We start from the raw sequence: 17,649 nt of genomic DNA, 5'->3' as shown, positions 1-17,649 counted from the left end.
CAATAATCCACATAATCCACATGACTCAGGGCGTCCATTCCCTTTTGTCCTCTCACATTAAAATCCACGGATTAGGTTTAGAACTGTTTTGGACTGCTTTCACATAAAATGGTGCTTGAAAAAGTAATCTCCTCTGAATCAGGAAAGAAATATGTATCTCTCTTGATACAGATGAGAGGACTTTTTCACTGGAGAACGCAATTTTGCCTTGATGAATTTGTTCCTTAAAACATACAGCTTTTCACTTCACAAGACATTCATTAATGGACTGGAGTTGTGTGGCTCACTTGTGGATTATTGTGATGTTTTTATCAGCTGTTTGGACTCTCATTCTGACGGCACCCATTCACTGCAAAGGATCCGTTGGTGAGCAAGTGATGTAATGCTAAATCTGTTCCAATGAACAAACAAACTCATCTATATCTTGGATGGCCTGAGGGGGAGTACATTTTCAGTAAATTCAAAGTTTTGGGTGAAGTATTCTTTTAAATTAACATAGGAGCCAAATTTCCCGCTTATGTTTTGCTGGCCGGATAGCATTGATTGGTTTGCTATTGATTTGTTTTTTAACAAATAACACCAATCAGTAAATCAAAATTAAATACTGTGAATAATCATATATATATATATATAATACATGTATGTAATCAATCTTTGGTAGACTGATGTTTTGTCACTTAACAGATCTCATTATTCTGCGAGTAAAATATCAAAATAAACACACTCCATAATATAGATACAAGTGAAATGAGGATAAGCACTTTTCTCAGCATATGCTTTGCAGTGGAGGTACAAGTTTGAGCGCCCACTTCCAAAGCGGCAGAGAAAGTACTAATATAAATATTCAAAAGGATTCAAACAAAAAAAATAAAATACCACATTAAATAGCAAATGCATGCAACTCCGCAATTCCCTTCTGGATTCTTCAATCAGATTATAAAATTAAACTGGACATTTAAAAACATTTGTAAATAAGATGTTTCGCAAATCTTTCTTCATGTGAATCTAGCACTGCCCATACAATATATAAGGCCTGAGAGTCTTTTGCATGTAATTAACGGCTGACAGCATACGACACACATCAGCAGGCAATGAATATACAAGATTTCTTCTTTAAGACATCAGTGCAGTGCAACATTTTCTTTCAGCTATGGGTGATTGTCTTAAAATCTGTAAAAAGCACATCCTGGGCTGCCAGAGCCCTCCTCTGTGCTTTATTCTTGAAGAAACAGGCATTTGAAATACAGGGGTGCTTGTGAAGGAAACCTTTAATAACAGCAACAGAACCAAAGGTTCACACGAGTCATGGTGTTTCTTGTGACCGTGTAGTGACATGACACGTTATGTGCCAAACTAAAGCCCCAGCAAATCCTATAATTTTTTCCCTGAAAGACAGTCCCATTCACTCTGTGGTGCTTAGATGGCGCTAGTTCAAAGTGGATTTGGTTATTTAAATATAGCTTTTTTTGTGATCCTGGAGAAAGATGGTTATTTTGTTTTGGGAACAACCAGGATCTCATCCCCATCTTGAATGAGGTAAGAGTGCAAGGCCCGTGTGCTGTATTTCAACTCATCGGGGCCAAAGGCAGAATCCTTGTCGATGTAGTAAACGCGCATGTTGCTGGTGGGGAGCTGCACAACAGTCTTCAGCTGCTTCTTCAGCTCTGCTACGGTCTGGTCCAAGCGGATTCTCACCTGCTCCACTTTGTCTTCATAGCGCACCTCCACTTTGGCGTGGCAACGTGGTCTCAGGTCGACCTCAGCCAGAGGAGCCAATTTCCCATATTTGGTCACCAAGCAGTGATATCTCCAAAGCGAAATGCAAATACTTAAACCAAATTCAGCCTTTCACTACATGGGCAAACCAAAAATCCTACCTAAAAAGTCAAAATACTGTAAAGCAAGCACTTTTAGCTATACACTGAAAAAAACAGTTTTTCGAACAATTTTCACTGAGAAATTACTAGTACATTTTTCAAATAAATACAAATAGCACAATGAAGTAAATGTGAATTTTTAAAGACTGTAGTAGTATTTACTTGTAAAACGTAATTGAAAAATATTTGTTTTATTCACACCTAGAAAAATAGTTTTTTACAGTGTACTCAAGCATATTTGGTTCTAAAATGTATACAAATGTATAAAAAAAAGGGTTGTGTTGCATTCAGCACTGCCACAAGCGGTTTAGCACGAACTGTCTTCTATATGCAATTCTCTCTTTCAGTTTGAGAAAATGTTTAAATTTAGCAACTTAGTGCGATAATAAGTTTAAATCTGGCTTATAATTATTTATAATAGGAAGAATAATTACATAAAATTATATTATAATTATTTAATAAACAATACATTTTATTTAATAATTAATTACACTTAAGAGTGTGTTTCTGGTCTAAATAATACTTCTTACAAAATTGTCATGTGTGGAGTATATATCGTAAAACAAAGTCAGTTTCATTGAAATAAAGCTAAATCCTATAACATAAAAAAAAACATACTATTTGATCGTAATTACGTTTCCAGATTATGTTTATGCTGAATGTGCTCAAAAACTGTTGGACAGACCACAAGATAATGGAATTAAATGTATAGATCTCAAGGCACAATTTTAAAATTTTTGGCAACATCCAAAGGCATCTGTCTTTATGAGTACACAGATCAACAGTTTAAAGAATAGCGCTGCCTGATACTGTCTCTACACCAGATGCAACAGTTGTTGACCATTGTTTAAACTGCTAAAAGCTGTCTACACTTGACGCAACCAAGTGACTGCAAATCAATTTGTCCTTTGTCCATGTGAGTTAAAATTAGAGCAAGCGCTTCGAGTACGTCAGAAATAGAATGGGGCACCAGTTTACTGTTGGTGATTTGTCACGTCACATCGCACTGCATTGCATCAAGTATACACTATTGTTGTTAGTTGCAATGGTGTAGACACGGTGTGAGTCCAAGAACTATTCAATAAGGTTCTAATTGGTCTACACCAGTGTTTCCCAATCCTGGTCCTAGAGAACCCCCAACACTGCACATTTTAGATGTCTCCTTAATCAAACAAACCTGATTCAATTCATCAGCTCATTAGTAAAGACTCCAAGGCCTTAAATATGTGTGTCAGATAAGTGATACATCAATAACATGCAGTGTTGGGGCTTCTCCAGGACCAGGATTAGGAACCACTGGTCTATACAACAGTGTCGATGCCTAAAAGATACCTGTGGGGCAGCTCTTCCTCTGAATGATCCAAGTGATAACGGATGAAGAATCTCTCAGCGTCTTCTCTCTCGCCATCCGTCACGACACTCCCATTCAGGGAGGTCACTGATGGCAGTCTGCAGGCGGGAGCAATGAGATCTTCTCATCAACATTTCTACAACATCACTAACAATTTCTAATGAAGTGAAAGTTCACCCAAAAGTGAAAATTTGGCCATTATTTACTCTTTCGTCACATTCATCCCTGTAAGATACATTGGACTTACTGGGCTATCATTAGACTGCGACGCTCCTTGCTAGTGTAAGCCTGCAGTAGAGGAATGCCTTGCAACCTCACTTCTTCCAGTTTGGGCAAAAAGTTAAGCTTCTCAATGTCCTCCCATCGATTAAGTCCTGACTCACAAAAAATTATTAAAAAAAGTTTTTATTGGGTTTATGTAATTACACCGTACTAAAATAGTAATAATTTTTACTCAATTACACACATGCTATGATTATTTAGACTCTTTCCCAGCAACTGTCACTAACACAATGATACCTGAGTTGTGCAGATTAATGCTTCGAAGGTTAGGGAAGAGCCGCTGAAGGATTTCCCCTGAGTCTTGAATTGAGCTCAGGTTGTTGTTGGCCATGACCAGAGTGTCCAGTGCGGGGAACATGGGGCCGAATTTTCGCACTTCACTCCACTCGTGGAGGCTGTTATCTGTGATATGAAGCAGACGCAGTGAAGGGCAGGGCATGGCGGCCGGTGTCACAGTAGTGTACTCATTAAGGCACAGGAACAGCTCCTCCAGTCTGGACAAAACAGATCAATATTAGTGGAGAGCTGTCATACCAGAGACACCTTCATAAAATCTGACAGTTCACTTTAAAGCAAGAAAAGACCTATTCATTGGCCATAATGTTACCTGAAAGCCATTGAATGAATACTGAGTGAATTCTATTAAACATCATTTATAGCTAAATACAGTAACAAAGTAAATTGGATGATCCCATGAGAAACAACAGTGTCACGATGGTACAATGAAAAGAAAAGATAAATCAATCATTTATGTAAGACATATGCAGGATTGCATGTACACGGCCATTAAAATACTTTGTATGTGAAAAAAGATATCAAATCAATACCATAATATCTCAGAGGAATCAATACCACACATGTACACCACACCAGTAACTGTTACACATGATTTCAGTCTATATTTTTTCAAAGCTACAAAAACCATCAAGAGTTTAAAATGCGACTCACTCAGGCATCTCTTGTGTGAATGTGTGCACTGTGTCCCAGGACACCTGGGTATTGTTAAGAACAAGGCGGCGGATGCTAGAAAAGGCCTTTGCGCAATCCGGCTCCAAGACTGCATCACTCAGCTGATTAGAGCTGAGGTTCAGGAACTCCAGGTTCGGGATGTTAGAAACAATCTTGCTGATCTAGAATAGATTAAAGGGTCAAAAGACACATTTTAGGGACATAAAAATGTATAATATACATACACACACACACACACACACACAAACACACACACACACACATATATATACACAGTATATGAACAGAATTTATTTAAAATAGAAACTTCTATAACATTATGAATGGCATTACTGTCACTTCTGATCAATTTAATGTGTCCTTGCTGAATAAAGGTAAATCAATTTGTCTTTAAATAATCTTACTCACTAAAATTCTATGAACAGCAGCAGTGTTTCCCCTAGGTTTTCGTCTTTGGGGTGTGTGTGTGTGTGTGTGTGTGTGTGTGTGTGTGTGTGTGTGTGTGTGTGTGTGTGTGTGTGGGGGGGTGGGGGGTGGGGGGGGGGGGTTGATTCCGTTTTAATTTTTCTGGACTCCTTTTTAATGGTTAGATTAAATTTTACTAATCAAAAAGCATGTCTAGCTAATTAAAATAATGAAACTTGAACAATTTAACATCAATTTATTAAAAGTTTAACAAAAATGACATGTTTAGGGCCCTATGAAATTTTTCCAACCTTATGTTTTGTTACAAAATTCTGTGTTTTGCATGTCTAATTATTTGAAATAATAAAAACAAGTTTGATTTATTCTTACAATAGCCCTATGATTTTTTCCCCCTCAGATATTCTGTGTTGTGTATTGCGATTTTTAAGGCATAAAACATTAATTTAATTAATCTTTTAATTAATGAAAATTTTAAACAGTTATAAATAAATTTTATTTTTGGGGAAAATAAAGGGGATTTAATATTACATTTAAAAACATTGAAGAAATATAGTATGATTATCCATTAAAAATAAGGTTTTAATAATTTTAATAGTAGCCTATTACATACATTCTACTAAACAATAGTAATGTTGGCTATTTCTGCCACAATGACTTCAAGGTAAACCAAACTTTTATTTTGACAGGTCATGAAGTTATGCTGCGTTCCAGGCAACCCGTAACCCGTGTTTTTCCAACCTTCTACCCGTGAAATTGCACTGGAACGGCAGTCAAACCCGTGACTTCCTGTAGTTCATGTAGTGAGACGGCAGGCGCATATGGAGCTTATAATATGACAAAACTATTTGAATTTGAATTGTGTAAATCTGAATTATTGACAGGTGTCATTTAACAAAACTGAATATAATGTGGCATTTAACAGTTCTGAATTAGATTTTTTTTTTCAACTTGAATAATGAACATTTGAAATTAAACAACTGATTTTTTTTATGGCAGTTTTTTAATAGACATGTATTTTCAAACAGCGGATTTTTTGTTCTGAATTCTTTGAATGCAAATATCCAGTTTTAAAAAATACAGCTTCAAGTTTTCAAGATGAAGAAGAAATTCGGAATATCAAATTCAATATTTAAAATTCAAAGCGCAGAAATTCAGATCGTACAGAAAGTAGGTCAGAGGTCATCCACAGGGAAGAGTAGATGATCTCCGAAAAGTCGAACGAAGCTGTTACTGCGACCGGGAGGGGTTATGTTCGGTTCACTTAGACTAGTTTTGTCCTGGCCACAACATATTAACTCGTGGGAGTGTGAGAATATGTTGGTGAAAATATACATTGGATGATCCATCAAAAATGTTTTACAGAGATATAAAAAATCCAGAGCATGGTGTACGAGTCGGATTGCCAGGTAAAAATACAATTACATGTAAAATGTCATCGTTAACTATGTCTGACATGAAAACTACGCTATAAGCTAGTCCCATTAAATAAGAAATAGCAAATAACTCCTATAATAAATTTCCATTATGTTACATATGTAACTATGGCTATGGTCCCCCTGAGACCGCACAAAACACTTCCACTACTAGAGAAAACGGCACCCAGACAGCAAAATTTGTCTGGCCCACTTCTGGCTGGGTCCACGGCCCAAAATTGGCCCACAGACTAAAAACCGACTCAAACAATTTCCTCTGGCCCAGATGCGGCCCACACCCTGTAAAATGACTCTTATTTATTGACGTGGTCCAGATCTGGCCCGCATACTGTAGAGTGACTTCTATTATTTTATGTGGCCAGGTCTGGCCCAGACACTTTAAGCCAGATCCGGCTGAGACTCGGCTTGGTCCCTGGTCCAAATGTGGCCCAGAACCTGCCCTAAGTTAATTCAGTAGTGAAACAAAAACACCCATTTAAAAACATTAAAAAGACTTTTATTATAAAATGAACAAATACTTTAATATAAATATATATTAACAATGAACAAATGCACTACAGTATAAACATTAACACACGTTTTAAACCACAAAGTAACAAGTAAATTATATTTACTTTACTGTATATTATATATATATATATATATAAAAACATTGTGTCATAATTCAGTTCAGTTCTTATCAAATGGCGTCAGTGCAGTCAAGTCAATAATATTGCTGAATATTACGTGTCTTCAACTAAGCAAGACAAAAGGCGACAGTGACAAGGAACCCAAACAAGACCAGGCTCAGTCAGGAAACCAGTTCTCCTCTGACCAAACGAATGAACATGGTGCGATTATTCCAGGCTGCATCACAAGTCAGATTGTGGATTGATACCATTCTGAATATTTCATACAACTTCTTCTGCTTGAAGAAACATCATGCTAGTAGGTGAAGCTGGTAAAAAGGGTCTGTGCAGAGGACTTGTCTGGTTCTCGTAGTCTTTGCTGAGGATCTGTGCTGGGGCCATCAATGAGGTCTTCACAGGGGATCTGTCAAAGGACTGGACTGAGATCTGATTTATTTCTATATGAAGTGCTTCTGTAAATTGTAATCTTTCATTATCATATCCTTTACATTCTATTAAAATATTTTCAACTGTTTCGGGAAGATCCCATTTAACACAAAGTCCAGACTCGTGTTTTCCTATTTTATATAATGAATGATTAAGTGCAGTATGTCCAATTCTAAGGCGAGACATTATGCTGTCTTCCTTTCTATTCCCAAAAATTCTCCTCTCATTTCCAACAGTTTTTTTGAATATTATATAAAGGTCGTCCTTTAGTCTCACCATCCCATTTACTTTGCCACATATCTTTTAATGTTTTTTTAATTAACCCCTTTATTTCTAATTTACTCATTGGAACATTAAATTCTATGTCTGGATGTTTAAATGATTTTTTTCGCTATTTGATCCACCACTTCATTTCCTTCTAGTCCTGTATGTGCAGGTATCCATACAAAAGAGATAACTGTTTTTGTTTGTATTCTGAAGAAACTTGGTAAAATATCTGATAAAATGTCTTGTTTAGTTGAAGATTTACCACTCTTTAGACTTGATAGTGCTGAAAAAGAGTCTGAACATATGACCACTCCAGGTATATTAATCTCTTCAACCCCCTGAAGAGCCAATAATATGGCAATCATTTCTGTAGTATAAACTGATAGGTGATTAGATGTTCTTTTTGCTATTCTATACCTGAAACTTGGAACATATATTGCTGCTGCTATGTGTCCTGTTTCAGGATCTTTAGATCCATCTGTATATATATGATTTACTCATATACATTTCTGATCTAAATAACACGAATGTAACGTAGAGACCGAAATGACATGCCGTCGTGGAAATAAGATAAATAACATAAGGCTATTTACTTTGTTTAATAAAAGAACAAGGTATTGACCTGTTCTATAGGAACGGTAACTTTAAATGACTTCTGTTGTGATCTGGCGCTATAGAGAAAATACAATTAAAGAAAATTAACTTGACCTTCAAGGGGGGTGGGGGGTGGTGCCGTTGGGGGGCGTGTGGCCCCCCTAAGATAATGGTAGGGGAAACACTAAGCAGTGTATGTTTATTTATTAATACTGCATTTACAGATCTTAAAATCAGTCCATTTTTGTCAGTTTCTCACACAAAGCTACACAGTGCATGAGTCATATGGACTATTTTCATGGTGCTTTTTCTGTATTTTTACTTGGAGCTTGACAGATTCTTCGCTTTGAATTGCTGTTTTACAACATAAGGTTGTTTAGCAATTCTTTAAAAATGTTTCCTTTTGTGTTCCAGAAAAAAGTATAACAGCATATGAAATTGGATGAAAATGAGGGTGACAGAGAATATTATAACAAAGTGCGGATCCTGAGACTAACTCACCTCATGCCAGTCTTGGAGCTTGTTATGGGACAGATCAAGTTCAACTACATGAGCACAGAAGGCAGCGACGATTTCTCCCTCGTCTCCTGCATGACCGATTCCACAGCCATTCAAAACCAGAACACTGGGCAGGTTCAGACGTTCTGAAGGCAGAATGACCACATAACTAATGAACTATGAAACACAACAGCTTACAGCTGCCAAAGCAAACACTAAAATCACCAAGGAACCTTACATGACTTGTTTTTAACAAACCCAAGCCTCACCTTTCATAGGTGATCCCTGATGTCCAGACGGCACAACCACGACACCCATGCCTGGACCCCGACGGCAAGGGAAGTTTTCCGGGCTGTACTTCTCACTGATCGCCTGCATAAAGGTGCGACCTTCTGTCTCAGAAGCTTCCATTGCACCAGCCAACACCGTGCACCTTATGCAACTGTAGATACAAAGTTATCAAAACATTTATAGAGACAAAGTGTGTCATTAAACAATATTAAATAGTTGCTAGTTAAATGTGCAGAAATAACCAAGCCATTCATTGGTCGATTTCCCAAAATGCTGGTTTTAAAATGGTGTTTGAGGAGTCGTACATGTCAGGTTCTAGCTCAGTCAATGGCGTGACTTTGAGGTGGGACTGTCCGTTTGTCTGAATGATCCTGAACTAGACTTGCTTTGTCATGAAATAGTCACATTATCTGATATTTGAAGAGGCTTACTGACCTTGACATTGAGCCATGCTCTATAAATCACTTCCTCATTGTACCACGACTTTCAGTCTTTTATTAATCTTACATAATACTGGTTTTGCTTGAACTTTTATTACATTTAACTAATACATACAGTAAATGTATAAGTATTCACAGTATTTATTAGTTACAGTATGTGTGCCTCGATCATCCATCATTTATTAAAAAAAGTGTGTCATGCCATGACCCATGTGTCAGACAACCTTAAGCAGTTCAGTTAAACAAATAGTGAGAAGCTGCAGCCCTCTGGCCTAAAAGTTCCATTTTTAAACAGAACTGGCCTAGATTTAACCATCTGCTGAATAAATAAGTCATGTTCTTTGCTAACATGAAACCGCCGACTTAGAATAGCAATACTGTCTAATGACATAAAGAATTTAATCCACTAATGAATATGTTTATTGAACGCGTTTTTCCTAGATTAAGGAAAGGGAAAGGGAAGTGGTGTGTGGCAAAGTATGGTGACCCATACTCGGAATTTGTGCTCTGCATTTAACCCATCCAAGTGTACACACAGTAGTGAACACACACCCGGAGCAGTGGGCAGCTCAAGGGACTCACCTCAGTCGTGGTATTGAGGGTGGAGAGTGTGTTGGTTATTCACTCCCCCCACCTACAATCCCTGCCGGACCTGAGACTCAAACCCACGACCTTCGAGTCATCTCATGTATATGAGAAGCATGAATTTTAAATGCTCTCATCTGCTGTGCAATTTGTTCTCACAGATCCAAAGTCACAGCTGTGCCATAAAATAACGTTTACTTTTATTACAAAAGTTATTTGTCTTTTGAGTGTCAGGGCTCAAATGGAAAATGTGGCTGCAAACCAGCAGAGACTGGGCTCTGCTCAGCGTCCTCACGGCACTTCCCAGAGATAATAGTGCTCTGCAGAAAGGACAGATGACCAATTCACCTTCAGCTGTTACTACACCCTGCCTCAACAAAGTCAACACACTAAATATGCATATGAAAAACATCTGAGTTGTTCTTACAACTCAGAGCAGGTTTACAGGCTCTTAAGGGAAACACATAAAAAAGAGACCACCACCATATAAACACTCTTTCGACAGCTGTGCATATAACAGTCCTAAAATAACAATAGCTGACTTAAACAAAAAGTTGCCAGGACAATACACAGCCTAAAGCAGTTTCATTAAAGTCTAGTGTTTTGAGTATCAACGTACAAGAAAAAGAGCTGATGTCTTTTCATTTTACAGCATTTAATACAGATAGAGATATACCTATTAAATAAAAATTATATCAAATAGTAGCTGTAGTGCAAAAGCAGAACAAATAAGGCCGAAATTAAATAATAAAAACAATGAACAATTACTTTTTATGGAATACACGATTAGATATGCATTAAATTATACAGGCAACTGCAATAAATTAGTTGACACTTTGTAATTAACAGAATATCAGTTTACAATGTAACATATACAGAAATAACTTTCAAAAAAACAAAAACAAATTTTTAAGCCTTCTGAATTATGGGGACACCGGGGGGCTGTTCCATAAACCAAGATTAGAGTATAAACCAGGCTTATTTCGGTTAGTCAGGCTTATTTTTGGTAGATTCGGTTTCATAAATCAAACTTAAAAAAGTTCAAACTCAGTTACCCCGGCAACTTATGCTGGCAAACTAACCTGGTCCGGAGCAGGCTAACTGTCAGGCTAAGCTGAGCTCCTCTAACTCTGACCAATAGGAACGCATCCATATTACCACTGACTCTCTCACATACAGTCAGTTTAATTTATTATCGGTCCAAAAATAAAAGTATACAGAAAATACACCTTAAATAATCAAATAAGTAAAAAATAGGCTACAACCAACTGTATTGTGCCCAAAATGTAGGCGAATGACATTTTAACATAGTTGCTACTTGTGCATGCAGTCGATCAGCAGTTTCTAGCCATGCAGCCTTTCTCTCTGAATTTATGACACCTTTTATGGTTATTAGAACATTAAAACATTACAATCTAAAATGGCTCTTTAAAGCATTAAAGCATAAAAACACAATCAAAAGTTAAAATCACTGAATTAAAAATGTAAATTTATAATAGAAATAAGAGTACATTTTAACTGATAAGAGACACACATTTAACTCATTTGAGCTAGTGATTAACAGTTGCTGCTATCATAAAAATACACTTATATGTAGTAAAATTCTGTGTCACATTTAATGTCCAACAACAAATATTTCAGCAGAATGTATATTTTATTCAGAATTCTTGCGCTAGTATTCTATTCTGCTCTGTCTGTGTAGCGCGCATGCGCGCCGCAGCGCTCGTTCTCTCCCATAAGCCCCGCCCACTCCTGACAGCTAAATGGATATATTTGCATGGTTTTCTGACATTTACAGATGTAAAAAATATACCTGTGACGTATCAGTTATGCACTGAGGAAAACACAATATTTCAAATGCGTTAAACAGCACAAATATTCGCTGTTTGCTATGGTAGATCGATTTGATCCATGATCGACATTAAGGGCTGCTTCAGAATAAGCGTGTAACGTTACTCACATTATCCTGACTCACTGAACCTGGATAGCATTAGTCAGATTGCGTGAACTTGAATTGTCGTTTATGGAACCGTTTTTGTCCCGATTGATTTGTTAGGTTAGTTCAAGTCAGGTTTTGGACTTTAATCCCCGCTTTTCTTAGCGTCTTTTATGGAACAGCCCCCGGAAGTGTCCTCAAATCATAACATGTCCTCATAATCAAAACATAAACCACATAAACATGTTCACACTAACACACATTGCTAAGACAAAATATCAAGACTATATATATATATATATATATATATATATTTCATTGCAAATCTACACAACACCATCCACAACCACATACAGTAAATGAGTATAACCACCAGCATTCGTACATTTTCAAACAAGCTACCTTTTGCAAACCACCACATGACAATTACGTAATGATAAATTGATAAAGGTGTTGCGACCTTCCTTTGTGATTTTATAATCTCAGGACATTTATAATAGACACTGGTGCTAAATCATGAATCAGATGAATTTCCCTTGAGCTACTGCACGAGGATACATATATTAAAGCTGACAGCAACGGTCACCAAAACAGACGACTAAATATTAAATGACACAGAACGAGACTGTATCTTTGTAAGTCAAAACCTGAGAATGACCATACTTCAGCTAACATTTAGCTAGCTAGAGCCGAAAATATCCCTCCATCATCCTAAAGGGTCTTACATTGAGTGAGTAGCTCCTCGGTGAGACGCGGGACAGGACGCTGTAATTCAAAACAACTCCTAACCGTCAGTTTATCCGCGTTATGTCAATTAAAGACTCGCACTTTGATCTCCAAACTGTTCCGCGTCGCTCTTGTTATTGTTGATAAATCTGTCACGCCGACCGTATTGTCACGGAAGTGGCGTCACTCCAGCTGGGCGCTCTTGATTGGCCCGTTCAGTTGTGCGTGCTGTCTGAGCGCCCTCGCTGGCGGAGCAGAGAACAACAGACGCATTTTTCACCTCGCGACTCAGATTTTATATTTATAGATCGAGTAGTTTACACGTGTGTTTTTTTTATTTACAGCGTGACTTAAGAATGCAAAAGATGATTAGAAGAGATGAGTCAGTGCAGCGGGTCACTCGTGATTCATGGGGTGACTGAGGATGAGTCAGTAAACCATCTCTGATCATGGCAGAGAGCACTCACTCTAGTTAGCGACAGAAATATGTTTGACAGACCAAATATCACATAGTGCTGATTCAGGGATCTTTCAGATTGCTTAATGCCTCCCTCTAGTGGTGGGAAAACTTATCACAGGACATTGCTTTTGGCAACTTACAATGAAAAGCTACAGGAAAGCTGTTGCAGATGGATCAGTGTTGTTGGGTCACTGACAAAAAGGGGTTGGCAAGATGAGAAATTCAAAAATCTTTTAAAAACTTGTTTTAAAAGCATGCATCAGACATTTAAAAGGTACACATGTTGATTTTATGTAGTTAAAAATGACATGTACCATTTTTATTTTTACAAAAGTTAAGACTGGACGTACATGAAAATGTCAAATGGTGTAACCGCCAAAGAATGAGAAATATTAAATATTTTATCCACCTAGATGGCATGTAAGCTTTCTCATAGAAATAAATGCTTAATTTTAAACTATCACATGAAAATAGATTTTATTAGAGCTATCTCTGAATGTAAAGTTTTAATGTGTGTTTGCAATATTTGGCAGGACATATGCTGAAAACACTCTTAGAAACATTCTTTTCTAAATAATCTTTGATAAAATGATGTAAAAAATGTTAAAAAACCATATTATTGTACTAAATTAGATGATTAAATTTTATTCCAGAGAACAACAGACCATTGGTTATGCCAATTGACACAAAGCAGTTACACCACCTGACCATGTTGCTTCTACAGCCAAAGGCCATTGTTTGTTGAAGAAATTGACACTGAAAATCAAGCATGACTGTCAACAAGTTCAGCTCAAGTGGTTTTTTTTCTTTCAGTGCTAAAAAAAATAATAATCTGGCAACACCAAATTATCATAGTGATGAACAGTGAACTCATGTCTCGTATTGTAATTACAGTTAAGAAACAATATTTCACAAGAAATCATAGTGATGAACAGTGAACTCATGTCTTGAATTGTAATTTCATATTGTAGTTTCTTATTGTATTGTGGCATCTATTGGGGAAAAAGGGGCTCTTATATCATATTAATTATAAAATGTCAGAAATTTCATGAATTGTATTTTACAGATGCAAATTGTAATCTTTGGTTAACATTTTTATCACAGAATTTATGTTCAAATGTACTCACCCACTTCCTTCTGCTACATTATTAAATCATTTATATATATTACATTATATTATATGATTCTATAGATAGCTTAAAGGGATAGTTCACCCAAAAATGAAAATTTCCCCCTCCCCACCTTTAAGCCATAGGTGTACAGTATATTACTTTTTTCTTTCAAATGAATACAATTGGAGTGACATTAAAAGTGAATGAGTGATTGAAAATCAGAAATGTTGTCTATACAACTAGCTGAGATAAGAACTAAACTTGAAACTGAAATAAATAAATAAAAGCAAAATAGAATTAAAAAATAATAAAAATGTAAAAAGTACATAAATTATTAATGTCAATTAAATTGAAAACAACATAAAAATGAAAGCTAATTCAAAATATTAAGAAATATTATAATAATGTGCAATATTATAATAGGCAAGGCAAGTTTATTTATATAGCACAGTTCATACACAGTTGTAATTCAAAGTGCTTTACATAAAAGGAAGTGAAATAGTAATTAAAAAATAATAAATAATATTGACCGTTCTCAAAACCCGCCTACCCTTAGTTACTGTTGCCATGACCGACAAACAATGCTGCTCTCACACTACGCACGTTCTCACGCAGTGAAAAATACATTGCAGAGCAAAGAGGAAACTGACAAAACACCGACAGAGAAGACAGAGCAGGTTACTTCAGATATGAAAGAAGGTCTCAGCTTCTAAATTGTGTAATTTTTTTGAAATTCAAACAATAAATACGTTTAAGTCCACCGAAGTTATCTACTCTCCTGTCTGATTTGTGGTTAAGGCTAGAAGGGATACAGCTGCAGCTACTGGACATGCACATTTACATATATTCCAAGCCGACAATATCCAATAGGGTCTGGCAGCAGACTTGCACTTGCACTCTCTGTACTTGCACTCTCTGTACTTGCACTCTCAGTTCTTGCACTCTCAGTTCTTGCACTCTCAGTACTTGCACTCTCAGTTCTTGCACTCTCAGTTCTTGCACTCTCAGTTCTTGCACTCTCAGTACTTGCACTCAGTTCTTGCACTCTCAGTACTTGCACTCTCAGTACTTGCACTCTCAGTACTTGCACTCTCAGTTCTTGCACTCTCAGTACTTGCACTCTCAGTTCTTGCACTCTCAGTTCTTGCACTCTCCGTACTTGCACTCTCAGTTCTTGCACTCTCAGTTCTTGCACTCTCAGTACTTGCACTCTCAGTTCTTGCACTCTCAGTACTTGCACTCTCAGTTCTTGCACTCTCAGTTCCTTTATTTAGAAACAATAAAGACTAATTCCCAGGAACCTTGCTTGTATGACTGATCCTTTCTCAAAGAACTCTGGCAGGTCAATGAATTTGATGCTACCAACAGTATAGGTCAAAAACACGTTCAGTCCTTTCCATTGAGATGTCTGGAAAACATAAAAAGGTAAAATGTTGAAATCTTAAGGACAACTCATCAAGTATGTACAATTGTATTTTGATTTATCAATGCATTGAGCTATTTTGTTTTCATGCATGTTACAGTAACCTGTCCCCTCCTCAGTTACTGATGCAGTGAATTCAAGAGACTGTGGCATGAAGGTCACTTCTGATCTTCTGATGAAGAATGAAATGGGGAAAATCTCAGAGACACAGCCGGTCTCATTCAGCTAGAAAACAAAACAAATAATAATTTAAATAAAAAATAATTTAAAAAAATTATATATATATATATACACTGTAAATCATAATAACTAAATATAATATAAATATAATATATATAGCATAATGACAAAACAAAAAAAAGAACATTTAGTCATACTTACTACTGCTGAACTATTAACACAGAGTGGAGTTTGACTCCGATAGGTATAATAAATATTGACTGGCATGGTTTTGCAGAGTCCCATCTTCACACTACCCTGGACAGGATGTCCATGGGTGTATCTATTGAAGACATACTGTATATTAAGTGATCTTCCTGCTTATTGTGTTCATATTTAATGTTCAAATAATCTCACCTCCCACATATCCCCAGCTTTACTTCCTCTTCATTTGCTCTCACTGTCTTTGGCTTGTGTAATTTAATTTCACTTCGAATTTTGGTAGAACTGAATCACAAAGACAGTTGTGACATTATCCATTTTTAGAAGAGGCAAATAGTTAAGAAAAAAAAAAAAAAACTATAAAACTGACTTTATGACTTAAGGTTCTTTATTGGCATTTATGGTTTCATGAAGAACCTTTAACATCCATGAAAACTTTTCATTGCACAAACGGTTCTTTAGATAATTAAAGCAACAGTTCACCCAAAAATGAATGGGTTACATGAAAATGAGAGTCCAAACTGCTGACGAAATCTTCTCAATAATCCAGATGACTCCAATCCATCAGTTAGCATATTGTGAAGTGAAACACTGCATGTTTGTACGAAACAAATCCAAGGTGTTTTAACTTTAAACTGTCACTTCTGGCCAAAATATGAGTCTACAATCCATAATCCACTTCCTCCCTGTTGTCCTCTAACATCGAGATCTACCAACATACAGTTTTTGTTTTCACTTTTATCTTAATCTGTGCATATTTCTCGTCTGATTCAGATGTGACAACTTTATATTTTCGAAATATTATGGAAAGAGGACTTGTACAGTAATATTAGCCAAAAGCAATAGTATGAATTTTACAAAATGCTGAGTTGTGATTACTCGTGATACATTTTTGGCAATCATTCTGACGGTACCAATTCACTGCAGAGGATCCCTTGTTGAGCAAGTGATGTAATGTTAAAATTCTCCAAATCTGTTCTGATGAAGAAACAAATGTATCTACATCTTGGATGGCCTGAGGGTGAGTAAAGTTTCAGCAAATTTTCATTTTGGGGTAAACTATTCCTTTAAATTGTTAGTCACACTAAGAATTTTTTTTTCTTTTAATATAATTACTATTCACTGAAAGTTTCTTAGGGGGGATCCAAAATGGATCTTCTATGGCATCGCTGTGAAATCGCCCTTTATGGAACCTTTATTTTTAAGAGCATAAAGTATAAAGTAAGCTAATACTCACCATACTCTTTAACCCGAAAATATTCTTTAATTGTTTGCTTGCTAGTCTCTACAAAAAGCTCATATGAACCAACAGGAGCCTCTGGATTCAGTGTATGGGAAAGTTTCAGAATCTTGCCATGGGTTGATGTGGCATTAATCCACTGATTGATTCTGTTCATTCGAGTGTCCTGTTTATATGAGAAGGCATTGAAACAAACAACATAGCAACAGGAACATTCATGCACAAAAAAGTGTCTTTGAAAGGGGGAAAACAAGAAACAAAGTATACCTTCACTCCTATGAGTTTGTACTGTGGATGTAAACA

The 17,649-nt window shown here is 36.5% G+C and overlaps 1 protein-coding gene across 1 annotated transcript; it reads right to left on the bottom strand.

Moving 5' to 3' along the window:
* Positions 1 to 1,243: 1,243 nt before the first annotated feature.
* On the bottom strand, positions 1,244 to 12,909 carry LOC306854594 (tubulin-specific chaperone cofactor E-like protein). The gene is made up of 8 exons (XM_079392744.1): positions 12,730 to 12,909; positions 9,022 to 9,194; positions 8,756 to 8,898; positions 4,459 to 4,640; positions 3,748 to 4,004; positions 3,476 to 3,602; positions 3,210 to 3,326; positions 1,244 to 1,807 (listed from the first exon to the last, which is right to left on the bottom strand). Exons 2-8 carry the CDS (start codon positions 9,161 to 9,163, stop codon positions 1,489 to 1,491), a joined length of 1,287 nt encoding a protein of 428 aa, XP_079248870.1. The 5' UTR covers positions 9,164 to 9,194; positions 12,730 to 12,909; the 3' UTR covers positions 1,244 to 1,488.
* Between the last annotated feature and the right edge of the window lie 4,740 nt (positions 12,910 to 17,649).

Source organism: Barbus barbus (genome assembly GCF_936440315.1).
Source record: "Barbus barbus genome assembly, chromosome: 34".
Classification (NCBI taxonomy): Eukaryota; Metazoa; Chordata; class Actinopteri; order Cypriniformes; family Cyprinidae; genus Barbus; species Barbus barbus.
This window is presented reverse-complemented; position numbering and strand designations above follow the sequence as displayed.